General features: G+C 50.7%; 1 protein-coding gene across 1 annotated transcript; it reads right to left on the bottom strand.

Annotated features, from left to right (window-relative positions):
- Window positions 1-1,053: 1,053 nt before the first annotated feature.
- On the bottom strand, window positions 1,054-14,925 carry ldlra (low density lipoprotein receptor a). Its single transcript, XM_079746895.1, has 17 exons — window positions 14,653-14,925; window positions 11,846-11,971; window positions 11,077-11,199; window positions 10,334-10,705; window positions 9,468-9,590; window positions 9,077-9,199; window positions 8,709-8,828; window positions 8,060-8,185; window positions 7,460-7,631; window positions 6,789-7,016; window positions 6,445-6,563; window positions 6,024-6,163; window positions 5,566-5,707; window positions 4,922-5,065; window positions 4,157-4,549; window positions 3,426-3,589; window positions 1,054-2,972 (listed from the first exon to the last, which is right to left on the bottom strand). The coding sequence occupies exons 1-17, from the start codon at window positions 14,708-14,710 to the stop codon at window positions 2,916-2,918; spliced, it is 2,730 nt and encodes a 909-aa protein (XP_079603021.1). The 5' UTR covers window positions 14,711-14,925; the 3' UTR covers window positions 1,054-2,915.
- Window positions 14,926-17,481: the final 2,556 nt, after the last annotated feature.

Raw genomic sequence — 17,481 nt, 5'->3', positions numbered from 1 at the left:
GTAACCATTATGATAAGAAGTATTTACTATTACTATTGCTATTATTGCTATTATTACTATACTACTATTATAATCAATATAATAACTATTAACTAGGGTTAGGGTTACAACTATTATATTATTATGCTTTTGCATTAAAGATCAACTAAACCTAACAATTGCTCGTGCTTGGCACTTGGATCTATGAACCTCCTTACTGTACCGACAGCGATATGTTGTTGTATCTCTTTCTTCTGACAAATGTACTTATTATAAGTTGCTTTGGATAAAAGTGTCTGCTCAATTTGTGGCGTGAAAACCTTTTTTCTTCTTGTTAGTAACCGACGCACACACGCTATCCCAGTCAAACTGACTGCATCCAGACCCACCCCCCACACACACACAAATACACACATACACACACACACACACACACACACAAACACACACATACAAACACACACACACACACACACACACACATACACACACACACACACACACACACACACACACACACACACACACACACACACACACACGCACACAAACACACAAACACACACACACACACACACACGCACACACACACACACACAGTCCCCTAGTGATGTCTACGGAGGGGGACCGTGCTCCGCTCTGGAGCACGAGCCCCAAAAACAACCCATTGAAGGCGAATCCCAAGGGGGGTGGGGTTTGGAGTTCGGCTTGTTATGGTCTTTTTTCCTGTAATTCACGTCTTTTGGGGGGTCTTTCGAGGAAACGGTTCTGATTCATTGAGCTTTCTATACAACAGCAGTCTGGCAGCTGTTGCTGTATTCAAACTTGGAAAACATTTCTGTTGCACTCATTTGTTCTTCGTAGAGGGGGCGTAACGGGAGGTCTGTGTGGCTTAAGAGATATATGGCAGACATGAAGGAATGAACCACTGTCCTGACATAACCCAGATCCATGGGTCTATTGGGTTATCATTCAAGTATGCTCTCATTTTCTACGCTACAATTTGCTCCCACTTACATTAAATGATCCCTGAACACAGACAGAAAAATTTAAGAACTCTAGAGTTTACCGATTTCAAAAACATTTATTCAAACATGGCCTTGAATCAGAGTTTGCGTACAACTGTGTAATTTACAGACTTGTTGTTCCTTCAAAACCCACAACACAAAACACTCTGTGACCAGAGGTTTAAATAAGATTGATCACCACTGCGTTTCAACATCCCCCTCTGAGATTGATTACAAGTTGAGGCAAACAACATTGTGTGAGAACATTGTGATCAGAATTCGACGTCTAACGCAAGAGCTAACACAAGAGCTCGTAGTGGATTACACAATGGTGGACAGTATAAACAAATTGATTGTTAAAAGGGTGAGGCACATATGAACATTCAGGGCAAACATTTTCAAAATAAATACAAATATTAATTTATTTACAGAAAAAGTTTCAAAAGTATGCAACAAAACAGTCAAGGCATCATGACCAAATGTCAAGTATTTACATTTATGAACATTGTATTTACAAACCCTTGATCAACACAGTCAGTTAAAGGACATAGATAGACAATTAGTCAACATAATCAGAGCTCTGTTTAGAAGCAACGTAAAAAACGCTAAAAACGTCGTAAACATCATGGCAATGGTTGTGCCTTTAACCAACTTCTGACTTCACCTGGATATACTATGTGTAACACCGTTGAAGTAAACACCTACATTTCCCTCAAACCCCTCTGCTTTCCACAAAATATTTAGCTTACAAGGCACAAAGGTGTCCCCGACATAAAGCTTTGACCAAGCAAAACACAAACTTTCCCGTCACAAAAGAGAGGACAATCTAAATGATCAACTCTCAGATCCCACTCATCAAAACGCTGGAGAGGCCACTTGGAAATGCGTAAAAACCCCTACGTCGACCGGCCTTAACCCTCGCTAACCTCACGGCAGTGGCCGCTTTGCTCGTTGATGGGGATGCATGCTGGGATATATTGCATGAAGGGGATCGTGAACCTCAAACTTCGAATTTCGAACTTCGAACTTTGAGGTTTGAGGGGTGCGGTCGAAATTCAATTTAAACCCCACCATGGCTTACCCACTACTGAACCAGTGTCTGAAACGGCACCGGTGAAGAGTCAATAGAGTAAAGTGTGTCGACAGCCACTGCTGGGGGCCAGCCCGGTGACGGTACAGAGAGGTGCAGCACAATGAAAAGAGGTGAATACTTCGACTCTGTCAGCACAAAGACGTGCCAGTTGTCGTGTTTCAGTGACTATCTGGTCGCAGGCCTTGGTGTGCAGACATCCCAGAGCTTTCGGTTCCTCTGATACACGTCAAGTAAACATGTGACCCTGCGTCCTGGACCTCTGCGGAGTTGCTGATGGAGATGTGTTTACCAAGCTTAAGTCAAACATTCCACCCATATTAACTAAATAATGATCTCTCCTAGGGTTCGGCTGAGGTAACTGTGGTCATGTTGGCACGGGGCAGGACACTGATAAGAGGTTCGACATCACACCATACCCTCTGCTCCAGAGACGGCTGCATATTTGCACATTTCTCACCAGACTGACCAAAGCGATTGATTGAAATATTTACAATTCGTTGATTTCGGAATTCTGTGTAAAGGGAAGTAGGTGAGTTCTGTTGAGTCTATGACGAGGTGGAGGTGGAGTTGGAGGGGCAGACCGGAGACACGCAGACTCATCTGATATCTTCTGGGACAAGTCTCTGGTCCCCTGCGGTACCGTGGACTGAAATCGTCTGTACATCGGACATGTAACTTCATCTTCATCTTCTTCAGCTGAGTCGTGGAAAAGAGCTTTAGGTAATGTGGAAGTTTCTGTGGGCTGGCTCTCTCCTCCCACGGTCGCTGTGGTCAAGAATAAAGGACTTCCTGGGCTAGCTTGGTATGCTAGCTTGTTATGCTAGCTTGGGATCCGTCTAGTTCTCGGAGAATGCCGGGTTGTCCGCCTCCTCGTCCAGACTCACAATCTGCTTCTGGTAGCAGAGGAAACAGAACTGGAGTTAGACTCGGCTCAACGTAAACGTGGAACTGGAGTTAGACTACGCAAAACATAAACGTAGAACTGGAGTTAGATTGGGCTCAACGTAAACGTAAAACTGGAGTTAGATTGGGCTCAACGTAAACGTAGAACTGGAGTTAGACTGGGCTCAACGTAAACGTAGAACTGGGGTTAGACTAGGTTCAACCTAAATGAAGAACTTGAGTTAGACTAGGTTCAACGTAAACGTATAACTGGAGTTAGACTAGGCTCAACGTAAATGAAGACCAATTAGTACTAGAATTATCTGACCAGGAAAAAAATCCCAGAAAAGCTGTACCATTGACCACATTCGTCCAGGGTTAGCAATCTTCAGTCAGAAAATATATAAATATCAATAATCTTCCGGGGTGTTCTAATCGAGACGGCCCTTGGACTGGGGGCTCACCGGGGGGTAGGAGTAGCCGTCCGGGCTCTGGCTGCGGTAGATATGGAGCTGGTCCTCCGTGGTCTTCTGGTACACCGGGTTGTCGAAGTGGATGGTGTTGGTGTTCTTCAGGCGGAAGTTCCTCCACAACAGGAAGCAGACGAAGGCCGCCACCATGACGACCGCTGCAGCCACGAAGAACAACATGGGAAACGAGAGGGACGGACAAGACAGTTAGCGGCGGTAGCTTTCAGGGCGTGGCCTTATGTCTACAGGAGTGCGGCCTTATCTCTACAGGGGTGTGGCCTTGTCTTTACAGGCATTCGGCCACTGACAGAAGGGTTGCCAAATACTTGTCCTCATTTGTCCTTGGGGCTGATCATTAAGTAGTTAATTCCCATGTAAAAAAAATAATATAATATGATACCAGTAGTCTCTGCAACATGTAGTTCAATATTATCTATGAATATGGAAGTAATAATACGTCTGCCAATAGGAGGAACCAGATTGACCGGGGACGGTTGTGAATCTGTGGAGGAGGCGTATGTATCTAATGTTGGCGGTCTAGCCAGCGAGATCCAGCTAGATTCAGATCAATCCAGCTAGATCCAGCTAGATGCAGCTAGATTCAGATCAATCCAGCTAGATCCAGCTAGATCCAGCTAGATTCAGATCAATCCAGCTAGATCCAGTTAGATCCAGCTAGATTCAGGTGGACCCAGGTAGCAGCGGTGGGTCTGTCGCGGACTCACCGAGCGGCAGGGCGATGTAGATCGCTGTGTGGCTGGACGGAGCTGTCTCAGGTCCCTTCTCCTCCAGCTTCTGAAGGGAGTCCGGGAGGGGGTTCACGGGCTCCTCCCCCTGGGGGGTGGGGCCCGCGGTGTGCGGGACCACTGGTTTGGGGGTGCCCCGGTCTGCCCTGGCCGCCCCGGTGCTGAAGATGAGGGCTGGCCGGGTGGTGGGTCTGGGGACGACGGCTGGCCTGGTGGGGGCTCTGTCGGTGGCGACCGGCCGGGTAGGGGGTCTGGCAGTGAGGGGTGCCAGGGTCCTGGCGGTGGTTTGGACCGGTCGGTGGGGAATGGGGGTCAAGGCTTCGCGGGTCACCAGGGGCTGAGGTGGGACGGGGGCGGCGGGCGTCGGAGAGGCTGTTGGGGTTCAAGTACCATCAGAAAACATGGAGGATATTTGTATATTTGAATTTGAAAATATATTTTACTGTGAGTTAATTCTGCTGCTGTGAGCACCCCAATCACGTCACCCCAAAAAAGTCTTATCTTATTTAATCTTACCCTAGCCTAGCTTGTCTGAGCACACAGGAGCTTGCCTTAGCCTATCTTACCTTAGCTTTGTTTAACTTAGCTTATTTTAGCCTACCTTTAGCTCACTTTAGCATAGTTAACCTTACCAAAACTTACTTTGCCTTATCTAAACTTTTCCCTACCCTCCCTGACCTTATCTTATCTTACCAGGGTATCCCTCTTCTATTAAACCGTATGCTTAGCCGTAGCTGGACGTACCTGGCACACAGCGCCTCATGTCCCGGGCCAGGGCCATGTTATCGGGGCAGGCGCAGGTGTACTTGGGGGGATGGGGGCCCACCTGGGGGGCGGCCAGACACAGGAACTCACAGCCGCCGTTGGCCATGCCACACCAGTCCCTGCCTGGAGGGGGTTCAGATTAGTACTCAGGACTGAATTGACTGAGGCCTGCTCATCCACTCATGGCCCAGAAAACGACTGGGTGCTATGCTTGTTTTTGCGGCATTGAGGGAATGGGTTGCTTTGACAGACTGTACTGAATGGAACATTAAAGTGCCCCTATTTCACCTCCAGGTGTGTTGTTGATCAGCCATTACAAGCCATTTCAAAATCCACCCATTAGTGACATCACAAGTGGGGTGAAGTCCACCCAGATGCATGATGGTAAGGTTCAGCTTGACTTAACAGCCTGATTAGACTTTTAGTTCATATGTTAGTACACACTTGTTAAATAAACAGCTTAAAAGCCCTATAAGCCTTTTAAACTTATTTAACAAGTGTTTGACCATCTGTACTAAAAGCCTAATCAAGTCAAGCTGATCTATTTAAGAAGTGTATGACCATATGTACTTAAGTCATCCACTTGTTTAATAAACGGTTTAAAGGCCTTCAGGGCGTCGTACCTGCGGGCTGCCGGAGGTTGTGGTACATCACGATGTCCTCGGGCGAGGACAGGTGCTCCGCCACCGCTCTGACATCACTTCCTGTCAACCGGTTGACGCTGAAGATGGCGTTGTTGCTCACGTCCGTCCAGAAAACTCGGTCCTAGGAGACGAAAGCACAAAAACGTCCACTTAGTTCCACTTCTTCAATCCACCAGCTCTTGCCCTTCCATTACTCAACGGCTGAGACAGATGTCTACAGCGATAAGAGGGGCAGTTAGAGCAGTACTGTTTAGTGGTGGCATCCCGAGCTAATCAAATAAAATCCTGTCTAATTAATTTTACTATTTCATAATGTTGTAAGACATTTTTTTATGTGAAGCCTTTTGAGTCTGCCTTGTGTATGAAAAGTGCTTTAGAAATATAGTTGCCTTGCCTTGGCTAAATGCCCTGATGTAAATGTAAAGGTGGTGCCTCACCTCGAACACGGTGACACCAAGCGGGTGAGCCAGCCGCTGCTGGTCCACCAGCACAGTGCGCCGGCCCCCGCCATTGACGTCCACACTGGACAGGGTGTGCAGCTTGGAGTCCACCCAGTAGAGGCGCTGGTTCAGCAGGTCTGGGGGAGAGGGGGGAGGAGGGAGAGTCAGTGGGGGAGAGAGACAACAGGTAAGACCGGAATGACCTTTGCCGTTGGCCTGCAGCCTCGGCAGGGAACCTTGGCAGCCTTGGCAGGTAGTGCCTTGCTGTACCAGTTGAGCAAGACCGGGCATTGAACCCCTAACCCCGACAGTGATGTTAACTTGCTCTACCAGTTGAGCAAGACCAGGCATTGAACCCCTAACCCTGACAGTGATGGTGCCTTGCTGGGCATTGAACCCACGTAGACTGTTTGCCTACCCAGGGTGATGCCGTTTGGCCAGATGATGTTGTCCGTGACCAACGCGATGCGGTCTCCTCCGTTCAGTCCAGCCTTCTCGATTTTCGCCGGTGTGCCCCAGTCCGTCCAGTACAGGAAGCTGGAACACAACGACAGGATGTTAAGGGAGGGAGAGAGGGAGGGAGAGACAGAGAGGGAGGAAGGGAGGGAGGGAGGGAGAGGAAGCGAGCGAGGGCGGGAGGGAGAGAGAGAGGGGGGGGGGAGGGAGGGAGGGAGGGAGGGAGAGAGGGGGGGGAGGGACGGAGGAAGGGAGAGAGAGAGAGAGAGGGAGGGAGGGATACAGGGTCTGGGGTCCGGGTCTTACTTGTGGACGGGGTCGACCACGATGGCGCGCGGCCGGGACAGGCCCTGGCGCAACAGGGTTTTGCGGCGGCTGCCGTCGACGGTTGCCACGGAGATGGTGCTGTGGATGCCGTCTGTCCAGTACAGGTTGCCGTGGACCCAGTCCACGGCGATGCCCTCGGGGGCGCCGATGCCGGTGCCGATGACGACGTGGTGCTGCGTGGCATCTGCGGCCGCGTCCATGGGAGCGCTGGGAGAAGAAACAACAACCACAGGTGAGTTCTCACTGGGACTGGGCTCCAAAAAGGTCAGCGACTCCTGGTACCAGAAGACTCCATCGGGGGTCACAACTCCGAGGATGGGCTGGTTACTAGCTTCTGATCTGTTACACGATGTAGTGCCGGCTAACTACTAGACTGTACATTATGCACTATCCCACCCTATTATTTATACCATACTTAACTTATATTACACTATATTGCAATTAATGTTCGAACTGCGCGTTACTTGCTCTTTTGCACATCTGTTTAAATCTCCAACTACATTTTGCTGACTGTACTTGTACCCTGCACAATGACAATACATTTGAATCTGATCTGATGTGATCTAACTACTAGCTTCTGATGTGTTACACGTCATAGCTTTGGCTAACTAGCAGCTCCTGATCTCTAACATGTCGTAGCGCTGGCTGACCTGTAGATGGTCTTCTCGGAGATGTCGGACCAGAAGACGCGGTTGGAGGCGATGTGGAGGTCCAGGGTGACGGCGTTCTTCAGCCGGGGGACGACCCGTGTGTACTCGCTCTTGTCCAGGGTCATCCTGCGGACCTCGTGGCGGTTGGTGAACAGCAGGTAGGCCACGGTGCCTGATGAGCCACAGGACAGGAGGTTAGCAAGAAGCATGGTTAGCACCTAGCATTGTTAGCACCTAGCACAGTTAGCGCCTAGCCCAGTTAGCAGCTAACACAGGTAGCACCTAACCCATTTAGCGCCTAGCCCAGTTAGCAGCTAGCACAATTAACGGCTAGCACGGTTAGCAGCTATCACAGGTAGCACCTAGCCCAGTTATCACCTAGCCTAGTTAGCAGCTAGCACCTAGGCCATTTAGCGTCATCTTCAATTAGCTGAGACTTTCCTGAGATACTTTCCTTAATATAGTTAATCTCATCGTAATGTATATTCTTAACAACTCACCAATAGCGAACTATCACACTTTTGAGAGCAACGTATTTGGTGACCCGTTAGATGATGATGTGTGTGCACACACGTGATGATCTCTGTGTGCAGTGTTTACCGATGGCTTTGCACGCCTTGGTGCTAGGCTCCACCTGGTAGCCCTCCCCGCAGTCACACTTGTAGCCGCCGATCTGGTTGACGCAGATCTGGCTGCAGGCGTCTGGGTCCGCGCACTCGTCTATATCTACAGGGATAGATCACAGGAACACTGTGAGGCTGGACCGCAGAGACACAGTGGACACGCACGGCCAAACAACTTCATCATGGCTGCCAGTGGGGGAAAGGTACTATCACCCAATGCTCCATTAGTATGAAATAACCCAGTAAATACTGCAGCAAAGTACTCTCAGAAAATTGCAAATGTTGAGGATTTGATATTTAAAATTAGGAATTTTAAATTTTTAAATTTAGGAATTAAGAACAAAAATAAACTTTGCTTCTCTACTAAGAAAGCCGCAAAAAAGGGGATGAGGTGAGGTGAAGTGAGGGTTAGGTGGGAGGGGGCGCGGGGGGGGGGGGGTTGGATTTAAAATTCCCCCCCCCCGAGTGGGTGAATTTGAAATCCCCAGTCTCGTGTTGTATAGTGTAGTCTGGGACAACGCATGAAAGTGTTCTAGACATGTGAAGGTCTGCAACACGAGTGTGGCCAGGACACCGCTGCCCGTGTCTGTCGCCGTGTAGATGCACCAGCGTGTGTTGGGCCGTACCTCCGCAGCGCCTGGCGTCCAGCAGCCTGTAGCCGGCGGGGCAGAGGCAGGCATGGCCGACCCGCAGGTCCTGACAGGTGTGGCTGCAGCCGCCGTTGTTGTACTGACACTCGTTGGTACCTGGGGGCGGAACACAGCGTCACACGTTGATCTATCGTTTACCTCCTTTCTCTCCCTCCCAACCCTCCCTCCCTTTTCTCTCTCGATCCCTCCCTCGTTCCCTCCCTCCCACCCTCCCTTCCAACCTTCCCCCCCTCCCTCCCTCCCTTCCTCCCTCCCTCCCTCCTTCCCGCCTTCTCCCCCTCCCTCCCTCCCTCCCTCTCTCGCTCTGCTCCCTCGTCAGAGGAGGACCGCCGACTCAAACTCACCGCATTCCCTCACGGGCTCGTCCGACCAATCCCGGCAGTCGTTGTGGCTGTCACAGGTGCGCTCCATGTTGATGCACTCGCCACTGCGACACTTGAAGTGGGAGGGGGCTTCACAGCGGGAGGCTGGGGGGGAGACAGAGACCGGCCCTCAGCATCAAACACTTCATCAGAGGAGGCTGAAAACTGTGGTTTGGGAGGGAGGGAGCGAGGGATGGAGGGAGAGAGGGAGGGAGGGAGGGAGGGAGAGAAGGAGGGAGGAAGGGAGGGAAGGAGGGAGGGAGGGAGGGAGGGAGGGAGGGAGAGAGGGAGGGAGGGAGGGAGAGAGGGAGGGAGGGAGGGAGGGAGGGAGGGAGGGAGGGAGGGAGGAAGGATGTGAGGGCGGTGTCTGTACCGTTGACGCAGCCAATCTCGTCGCTCATGTCCCTGCAGTCGTATTGCTGGTTGCACTGCTGGCTGCCATGGATACAGGAGCCGTCGCCGCACTCAAACTGGTCCGGGCGGCAGGTGGTGTGAGCTGTCCGCAGGGGGGGGGGGGGGGGACGTCAGTCACAGAGCACCACATCCAGAACACAACGCACAAGGTATCGGTGTATTGTTAGGGTCGTAAGGGGCGGGATGACCCCAAAAAGAGGAGGTCACCCTAAAAGAGGAGGTCACCCTAAAAGAGGAGGTCACCCTAAAGAGGAGGTCACCCTAAAGAGGAGGTCACCCTAAAGAGGAGGTCACCCTAAAGAGGAGGTCACCATAAGAGAGGAGGTCACCCTAAAGAGGAGGTCACCCTAAAGAGGAGGTCACCCTAAAGAGGAGGTCACCCTAAGAGAGGAGGTCACCCTAAAAGAGGAGGTCACCCTAAAGAGGAGGTCACCCTAAAGAGGAGGTCACCATAAGAGAGGAGGTCACCCTAAAGAGGAGGTCACCCTAAAGAGGAGGTCACCCTAAGAGAGGAGGTCACCCTAAAGAGGAGGTCACCCTAAGAGAGGAGGTCACCCTAAGAGAGGAGGTCACCCTAAGAGAGGAGGACACCCTAAAGAGGAGGTCACCCTAAGAGAGGAGGTCACCCTAAAGAGGAGGGCACCCTAAGAGAGGAGGTCACCCTAAGAGAGGAGGTCACCCTAAGAGAGGAGGTCACCCTAAGAGAGGAGGTCACCCTAAAAGAGGAGGTCACCCTAAGAGAGGAGGTCACCCTAAGAGAGGAGGTCACCCTAAAGAGGAGGTCACCCTAAGAGAGGAGGTCCCCCTAAAGATTGGGTCACTCACTGCAGTCGGCCTCGTCCGAGCGGTCCCTGCAGTCGGCGCCCCCGTCACACCTCCAGCTCTGGTGGATGCACTCTCCGTCGCCGCAGCGGTACTCCAGGAAGGCACAGGCCGCGCGGCCGCCCCCCGTCGCCGGGGCCGTGCACCCCCACTCGTCGGAGCCGTCGGAGCAGTCGGCGTCGCCGTCGCAGGCCCAGAGGCGCGGCACGCAGGCGCTGCTGTTGCAGCGGAAGGAGGAGGGGCTGCAGGTGGGAGGGGGGCAGGCGGCCTCGTCGCTGCCGTCGTCGCAGTCGGCGTCGTGGTCGCACACGAAGCTGTCGGACACGCACTGCCCGCTGGCGCAGCGGAACTCGCCGGCGGAGCAGCTCTGCACCGCTGGGGGGGGGGGGGGGGGGGGGGCGGTTAGTTTATATAGTGGAGAAGAGAGATGAAGTAGTACAGAGAGGATTATATAGTAGAGAGAGAGGTTTTTTTTGAAGTATTATAACTTCCTTAACCATCACTACCAGAGATGGTCTATACGCAGCCAAAAAAAGTTTGGAGATTATATTCTAACTATGTGCTCTCTTATTATTCAACTATCAACCATCTTTTGCTCCATCTTGGTTCTGGCTGGACAGGGGGACTGAACGCAGAATCCTTTATCCAGTTCCCCCATCCAGCTAGCGTTCGGGGCCAAGATGGCCGCTGTGTTCAGGGCCAAGATGGTCGTCGCGTTCGGGGCCAAGAAATAAACAGCGTCTCACCACAGCCCTCCTCGTCCGCGGCATTCTCGCAGTCCGCCTTGCCGTCGCAGTGCCAGGACTTGGGGACGCACTCGACGGCACGACCGCCACAGCTGAACTCTGAGGGGGCGCAGGTCCGCGACACTGGAGGAGGAGAGAGGAGAGAGGAGAGGGGAGGGAGGAGGGAGGAGAGAGGAGAGAGGAGAGAGGAGAGAGGAAGGAGGAGGGAGGAGAGAGGAGAGAGGAAGGAGGAGGGAGGAGAGAGGAGAGAGGAGAGAGGAGAGGGGAGGGAGGAGAGAGGAGAGAGGAGAGAGGGAGGAGGAGAGAGGAGAGAGGAAGGAGGAGGGAGGAGAGAGGAGGGAGGAGAGAGGAGAGGGGAGGGAGCAGAGAGGAGAGAGGAAGGAGGAGGGAGGAGAGAGGAAGGAGGAGGGAGGAGAGAGGAGAGACGGTTGAGAAATCAGCTTAGCTCAGGGGGTAGAGCAGGTTGACTTGTAACCGGAAGGTTCTAAGTTTGATCCCCGGCTCCTCCTAGCGATTGTCGAGATGTGCCGCACCCAGCCTCACCCTGACTGCTCCTGACGAGTTGGCTGTCGCCTACGTGGCTGACTTTGCCGTCGGTTTGTAAGTGTGTATGATCTGTTCCGCGTCTGCTAAATGTAGAATTGAACTTTATCGTATTTCTCTTAGTCCGATGTTTGTTGTGGTGTCTGCGGAGCGGCTCTCGTTCCCATGGTGCTTCACTGTGTGAGTCGCAGCGACGGGCTGGACGTGGGCGTGGCCCGGTACTCACTGCAGGTTCCCATGAGCTCGTCGCTGCCGTCGCCGCAGTCGTTGGCGCCGTCACACACCCAGCGGGACGTGATGCACACCCCGGTGCCACACTGGAACTGGGAGGAGCTGCACGGCGCCAGCGCACCTTGACACACAAACGCATGAAGGCATGAAGACGTTAACGCATGAACACATGAACGCATCAACACATGGATACATGAAGACATGAAAGCATGAACACGTGAACACGCGGGCGCATGAACACATGAGCACACATGACAGCCGTGCCACAGCCGTTCACTCCCTTATCGTTCTCAGGGATCAGAAAAACAACGACCCTCGACCCTTCAGGACACGCCCATCGTCGGTGGAACAAAGAGCCTAACCTTCACTGAGAGCCCCCCCCTGAACAACCCTTACACCCCCCACCCACCCACCCAACAACCTACACCCCCACACACACACACACACACACACACACACACACACACACACACACACACACACACACCCCACCCCACACACCCCCAAAACTCTTTCTTATGCTCTCTAATGCAAAGACCCACCCAACTGGATGGACCAATATGAATGCCCCACCCCACCCCTCCCTCCCTCCCTCACCCAACCTCCCCCCTAGTCCCTCCCTCACCCCCCCTCCATAACCCCACCCCAGACAGAGAGCCATAGCGGGGCCCCTGAGGACCGGGGCGGAACCCAAGACACACACACATGCTCCTGACAGCTCCTGGGGGAGGGAGGGAGGGGGGAGGGGGGAGGGGAGGCGAGCCCATTGGTCGAGAGGACCCGTCCGACCGTGACCGTGACTGACTGGTGAGAGGTCAGGGGTCAGGAAGTCCTGATAATAGATGGTGCATGTCTGCAGCACATGTGTGTGTCACATGTTTGTGTGTTTGCCACGTGTGTGTGTGTGTGTGTGTGTGTGTGTGTGGTTCCTCTAAGAGTCAGAGTTTGCTTTCCTTGTTTGATTGCTTGTAGATGCTTTCATATTCATCTTCAAAATCCCTTTTTAATTGTTATTATTTTGTCCAGTAAATCTGCTGTGAAACCCACATTTCTGTTATGATATTATCTATAAATAGTAGCCTAGGCTTAATCTCATCTAACCCAGGAATGCACATCAAGGATGTTGTAAAAATAATAAACACCGAAAGCTAAACAACCCAAAGTTACACACACACACATGGACACAGAACACACATTCACATACAAACACAAAGATACATACACAAACACACGTACACATAAACACACACACACACAAAGACACACAAACATACACACGCACACACAAACACAGTGTGTTGACTCTACGGGCTAAGCCGAACAGCGGACGAACAGCAAGAGGATGATAAGTTATTGATTGACCATCGGAACCAGCAGAGAGGTGTGGGAGGCTACTGGTGGCTACTGAGAACAGCTTTTTGAATGTACATGTACATGTTAACTTTACAAGCCAATACAATTATTTTTAATTGACTTCAATCAAATTGAGAGAGAGAGAGAGAGAGAGAGAGAGAGAGGGGTTAATCGATCTGCGATCATTTCCTCAGAAGACAAGGTGACAGGAGACCGATTCGATATTTCCTCATGAATCATAAATTCTTCCATCAGAACTCTGATCTCACAGACATTGAGCTCTTTCACTTGTTTTGATCCTCTCTACTCCTCTAGTGTCAAGTGTCAAATACTTCTACGACCGCGCTGCGTTCCTGAGCGCGTGTGTGTGTGTGTGTGTGTGTGTGTGTGTGTGTGTGTGTGTGTGTGTGTGGTGGGATGGGCACTGGTCCCAACACGCCTCTGACCGAACCAACCAGCTCACATCTTGAAGCGACTCAGGGGACGGAGGGATTGAGGAATGTGGTTTAAGATAAACAGGAGGAGGCGTTTGGACGCAGAACTGAGAGGGTATGTGTCTGTGAGTGGGGGGGGGGGGGGGGGGGGGACCCATCAACAGTGAGGTCATCTGCAGAAGAAAGCGTGCCGAGACCAGTCTTGAGGTGTGGTTAACCTCAGAAGGAGGAGGAGGAGGAGGAGGAGGAGGAGGAGGAGGTGGAGGAATGCATCCACCTGTTCTTATGTTATCATAACAAATCCATTCCGGTTCCAATAATTCGTTACGATAACGCAATAATAACGGCCGCCTTTACAACGTGCGCTGTTATTACAAATATTACGCGCAGAATACGTCAAAGACGCGCAGAGGAGGACGCTTCGACAGGGTTTCCTCGAAACACGGGTCAGAAGGGAGGGGGGCACATTCCTCGCATCCCATTGGCTGGCGCTCCCCCGTAAAACTCGAACCACAACAAATGAAAAGCAAACCGGCTTCGAGTCCTTAGGATGCCCGCGAGATTGAAATCAAAGAAAGAGGAATGCCATTCTGTTTATAGAAGAGATTTCAGTCAGTGCAGGGCTAAATATTGGATGTTATTAAAATATTATTGATCACTATAAATTCAGATTTAATTGTGCGTGTTTACTTTCCGCAGAGCAGAGGGGGAGAAAGGAGCGTGTTTGACCCACATTGGGGCTATAATTGCCCCCTCCCCCATCCGCAGCATCCGGTGCTGTCAAAGTGGGCAATAACCCCATATAAAGTGAGACGTTTAAAATAACACATTTAAGATAAGCTCTTATATAAATGAATTTAATAATACCGAGAATGCAGATGCACAAGGGCAAAACAGTAGGCTTACATGGTATTAGATTAAAACAGCAATAACAGCACAAAACACAAAATCACTCAATGATTAAATAATTCACCTGAACGATATGAGACATAAAATAAAAGTAAAAAGTACTTACATGTCTGAGTGTAAAAGTATACGAGGAGCACCAGTGACAGGCACTGTATCCGTCCCATAACTGACGCAATTATGCACACCTCGTTTACACTTCAGTGAAGGTGCAACAAATCTCTAAAAATAATATAATATAATATAATAATTCTGTGTTTGTCCGCTGGCAGGCTGTAGGCTGTTTTCTTGTCTCAATGAACTTTAAATCTACGTTCTACCTTTAGTATCTACACTGGTTGGGTTCAGCTCTCAGGTCTCACTGTGGTGGTGACTGTAGGGATGCTCCTTGGATTGTAATGTTTGGCAACAAGCTCACGGCCAATTTCAATGTGGTTCGGCGGGGGGCGGGGCTTATAGTTGGGGCGGGGCCTATAGTGGTGTGATTCCCGAGAAGAACGGTCACAATTGAGAGGGCGTGGCCTGCAAGGATGGGTTTTTGGACCCTGGGTGGGTTAATCCTTTGTGTAAACTGGGAGACAAGACCCCTGTGTGTGTGTGTGTGTGTGTGTGTGTGTGTGTGTGTGTGTGTGTGTGTGTGTGTGTGTGTGTGTGTGCGTGTGTGTGTGTGTGTGTGTGTGCGTATGTGTGTGTGTGTGTGTGTATGTGTGTGTGTGGGATGAACTTGGCCTCGCGCCCATTGCGGCAGGTGTGAAGTGTTCTAATACTTAATTAAATCTTCCAGTTGGATGAGATGCGACCTCTAATTGACGCGTTTGAATGTGGCTCTGATCTGCGACTGTTGCAATAACATCCAAGAGCGCCAATGTGGTTACGGTTGATTGTAGGCTTTTTGTTTTCATATTTAAAAGTATAACAATTATATTCAAAACAACAATTTTCTATTGTTGTTTTAAATATAATTGTCTTTTTTGGGGGCTTTGGTAGTTCTTAGATATACCAAAATCAAAATGTGTCATTGTTATTAAATATTATGATTAATGTTATTATTATTATCATTATTATTATTATTATTATTATTATTATTATTATTATTATTATTATTATTATTATTATCAGTTAACCGTATCTCAACTGATGAAGGCTTACCAACGTGGACTTTAACCGTGATCATAAACTCCAAACAGACGGGTGGTCCGGCCATGCACGTGGTCGTCTCCCGCCCCCCGGAGATCCACGAACTGCTGAAGTTCAGAGAATCCCGATGTTTTCTCCCACCCTCCACCCTGAAGGACCTCCTCCTCCTCCTCCTCCTCCTCCTCATCGAGCGGAATGAAACGATCGACCTTGTCTGACAGGAGTTACTGCTGGCTCCTTCCCAGAACGGAATCAGACCAAACAGCGCCGCTGATCTGGTGAATGAACTCTTTCTTTTTCAAATGAGTCAACACAAAACCGTCAAAGGCGGGGACAGACAACCGGGCCAACCTCACTGAATATGAACAGTGCGTTAAGAATGCATCGAAACTCGGTCTCTGTTTCCTCCTTGGGTTAGACAATAAAACACATTTTCAATAGTATATTTTAAAATAGTAAACAACACGTTAACAATCTCTCTCTTTAGAGATGTGTTCCTCAGAAGGCCTCCCCTAAGTCTCCCCCCAGGTCCGGGGGGGGGGGGGGGGGGGGGGGGGGGGAGCCCCACAGTATCCCTTATGGAAGCCACGGGGAGTAGCCGCTAAGCTAAACACCCCCCCCCCCCCCCCTTTCTGCCCACTGTACACGTGAGGAGAGAACCGTGCAGACTCAACACCAGATGCTCGGAGGAGGGCCACACCTGAGGAGCAGCCCGGGGTCTGCAGCGATCACGTGCTCTGAGCTCAGGACCATTCATGAAACCGACCAATCACGTTCCGCCTGACACTCGGCAGCATGTGCCCTCGCGGCAGACTGAGAATAAATATTTCATGTTTCATATCTAATGCGACCTGACAGTATTCACTTCCGATGAGCCGTCTGTGTTGTGACCTTCTGGCTGGTTGCCACGGTAACCCCAGGCGGACCAATCAGAGCTCTCGTTAATGACGTCGCTACTGGCCCTGGGTTCGGTTCAGTGGAACGTGGAGAGATGAGATGACGAGAGCTGGAGACCTCCTGTTGTAATGGGGGTCAGTGGGCGAGCTATGGGCTTGTGTGTTACAGTTATAGTTGCGTTATAGTTGTAGTTGTGTTACAGTTATAGTTGTGTTACAGTTGTGGTTGTGTCATAGTTGTAGTAGTGTTATAGTTGTAGGCGTGTGGTAGTTGGTGAACGTTATTGAGGTGGGCCTCATCTCTAGGCAGCTGGGTCGTGTCTGCAGAGAGAGGCCAAACAACCAGCCTCTCTCTCTCTATCCCTATAGTCTCTCTATCGATCCACCAGGCCCTGTATAAACAGCCTCTCTCTCTCCCTCTCTCTCTCTCTGTATCACCACATAGTCTCTCTACTGATCCACCAGCCTTGTATAAACAGTCTCTAGTTCCAGTTTCCATCCTTATTCACATTCATTCTTTCTGCTGACGACACAAACAAGCTCTCTCTCTCTGGGAGTCAAAACAGGTTCTACCAGCGGCAGTAAATTCCGGTTTTTTACACTTTGACCCCCCACACACACACACATGCACACACACACGCCCTCCCACACACACATGCCCCACTCACCCTCTCACAAGCACCCACAAACACACCTCAACCACATGCAACCCCAGCTAAATAAACATGCCCTTAATCTACACAAAAACATATACTTTGTAAACACGTGACAAATATGGTCCCAGGAAGTTGGGTGAACTCTTCCTGCTGACTGTAGTCAATTATTGTCTCTCTCCCTATCTCCCTCTCTCCTGATCTCTCCCTTTGTTAACGCCAGGGGCCTGGGGGGGGGGGGGGGGGGGGGGT

This window comes from Pollachius pollachius (assembly GCF_949987615.1).
Source record: "Pollachius pollachius genome assembly, chromosome: 11".
Classification (NCBI taxonomy): Eukaryota; Metazoa; Chordata; class Actinopteri; order Gadiformes; family Gadidae; genus Pollachius; species Pollachius pollachius.
Note: the sequence above shows the minus strand (reverse complement) of the source record. Positions and strands in the feature narration are given on the sequence as shown.

Coding starts and splice junctions, on each gene's coding strand:
- ldlra (XM_079746895.1), bottom strand. CDS start 14,710: ATGGGACGGATACAGTGCCTGTCACTGGTGCTCCTCGTATACTTTTAC. Junction 8,186..8,708: donor GGACGCCAGGCGCTGCGGAG/GTACGGCCCAAC, acceptor CTATCCCTGTAG/ATATAGACGAGTGCGCGGAC. Junction 5,066..5,565: donor CAACCTCCGGCAGCCCGCAG/GTACGACGCCCT, acceptor AACCCCCTCCAG/GCAGGGACTGGTGTGGCATG.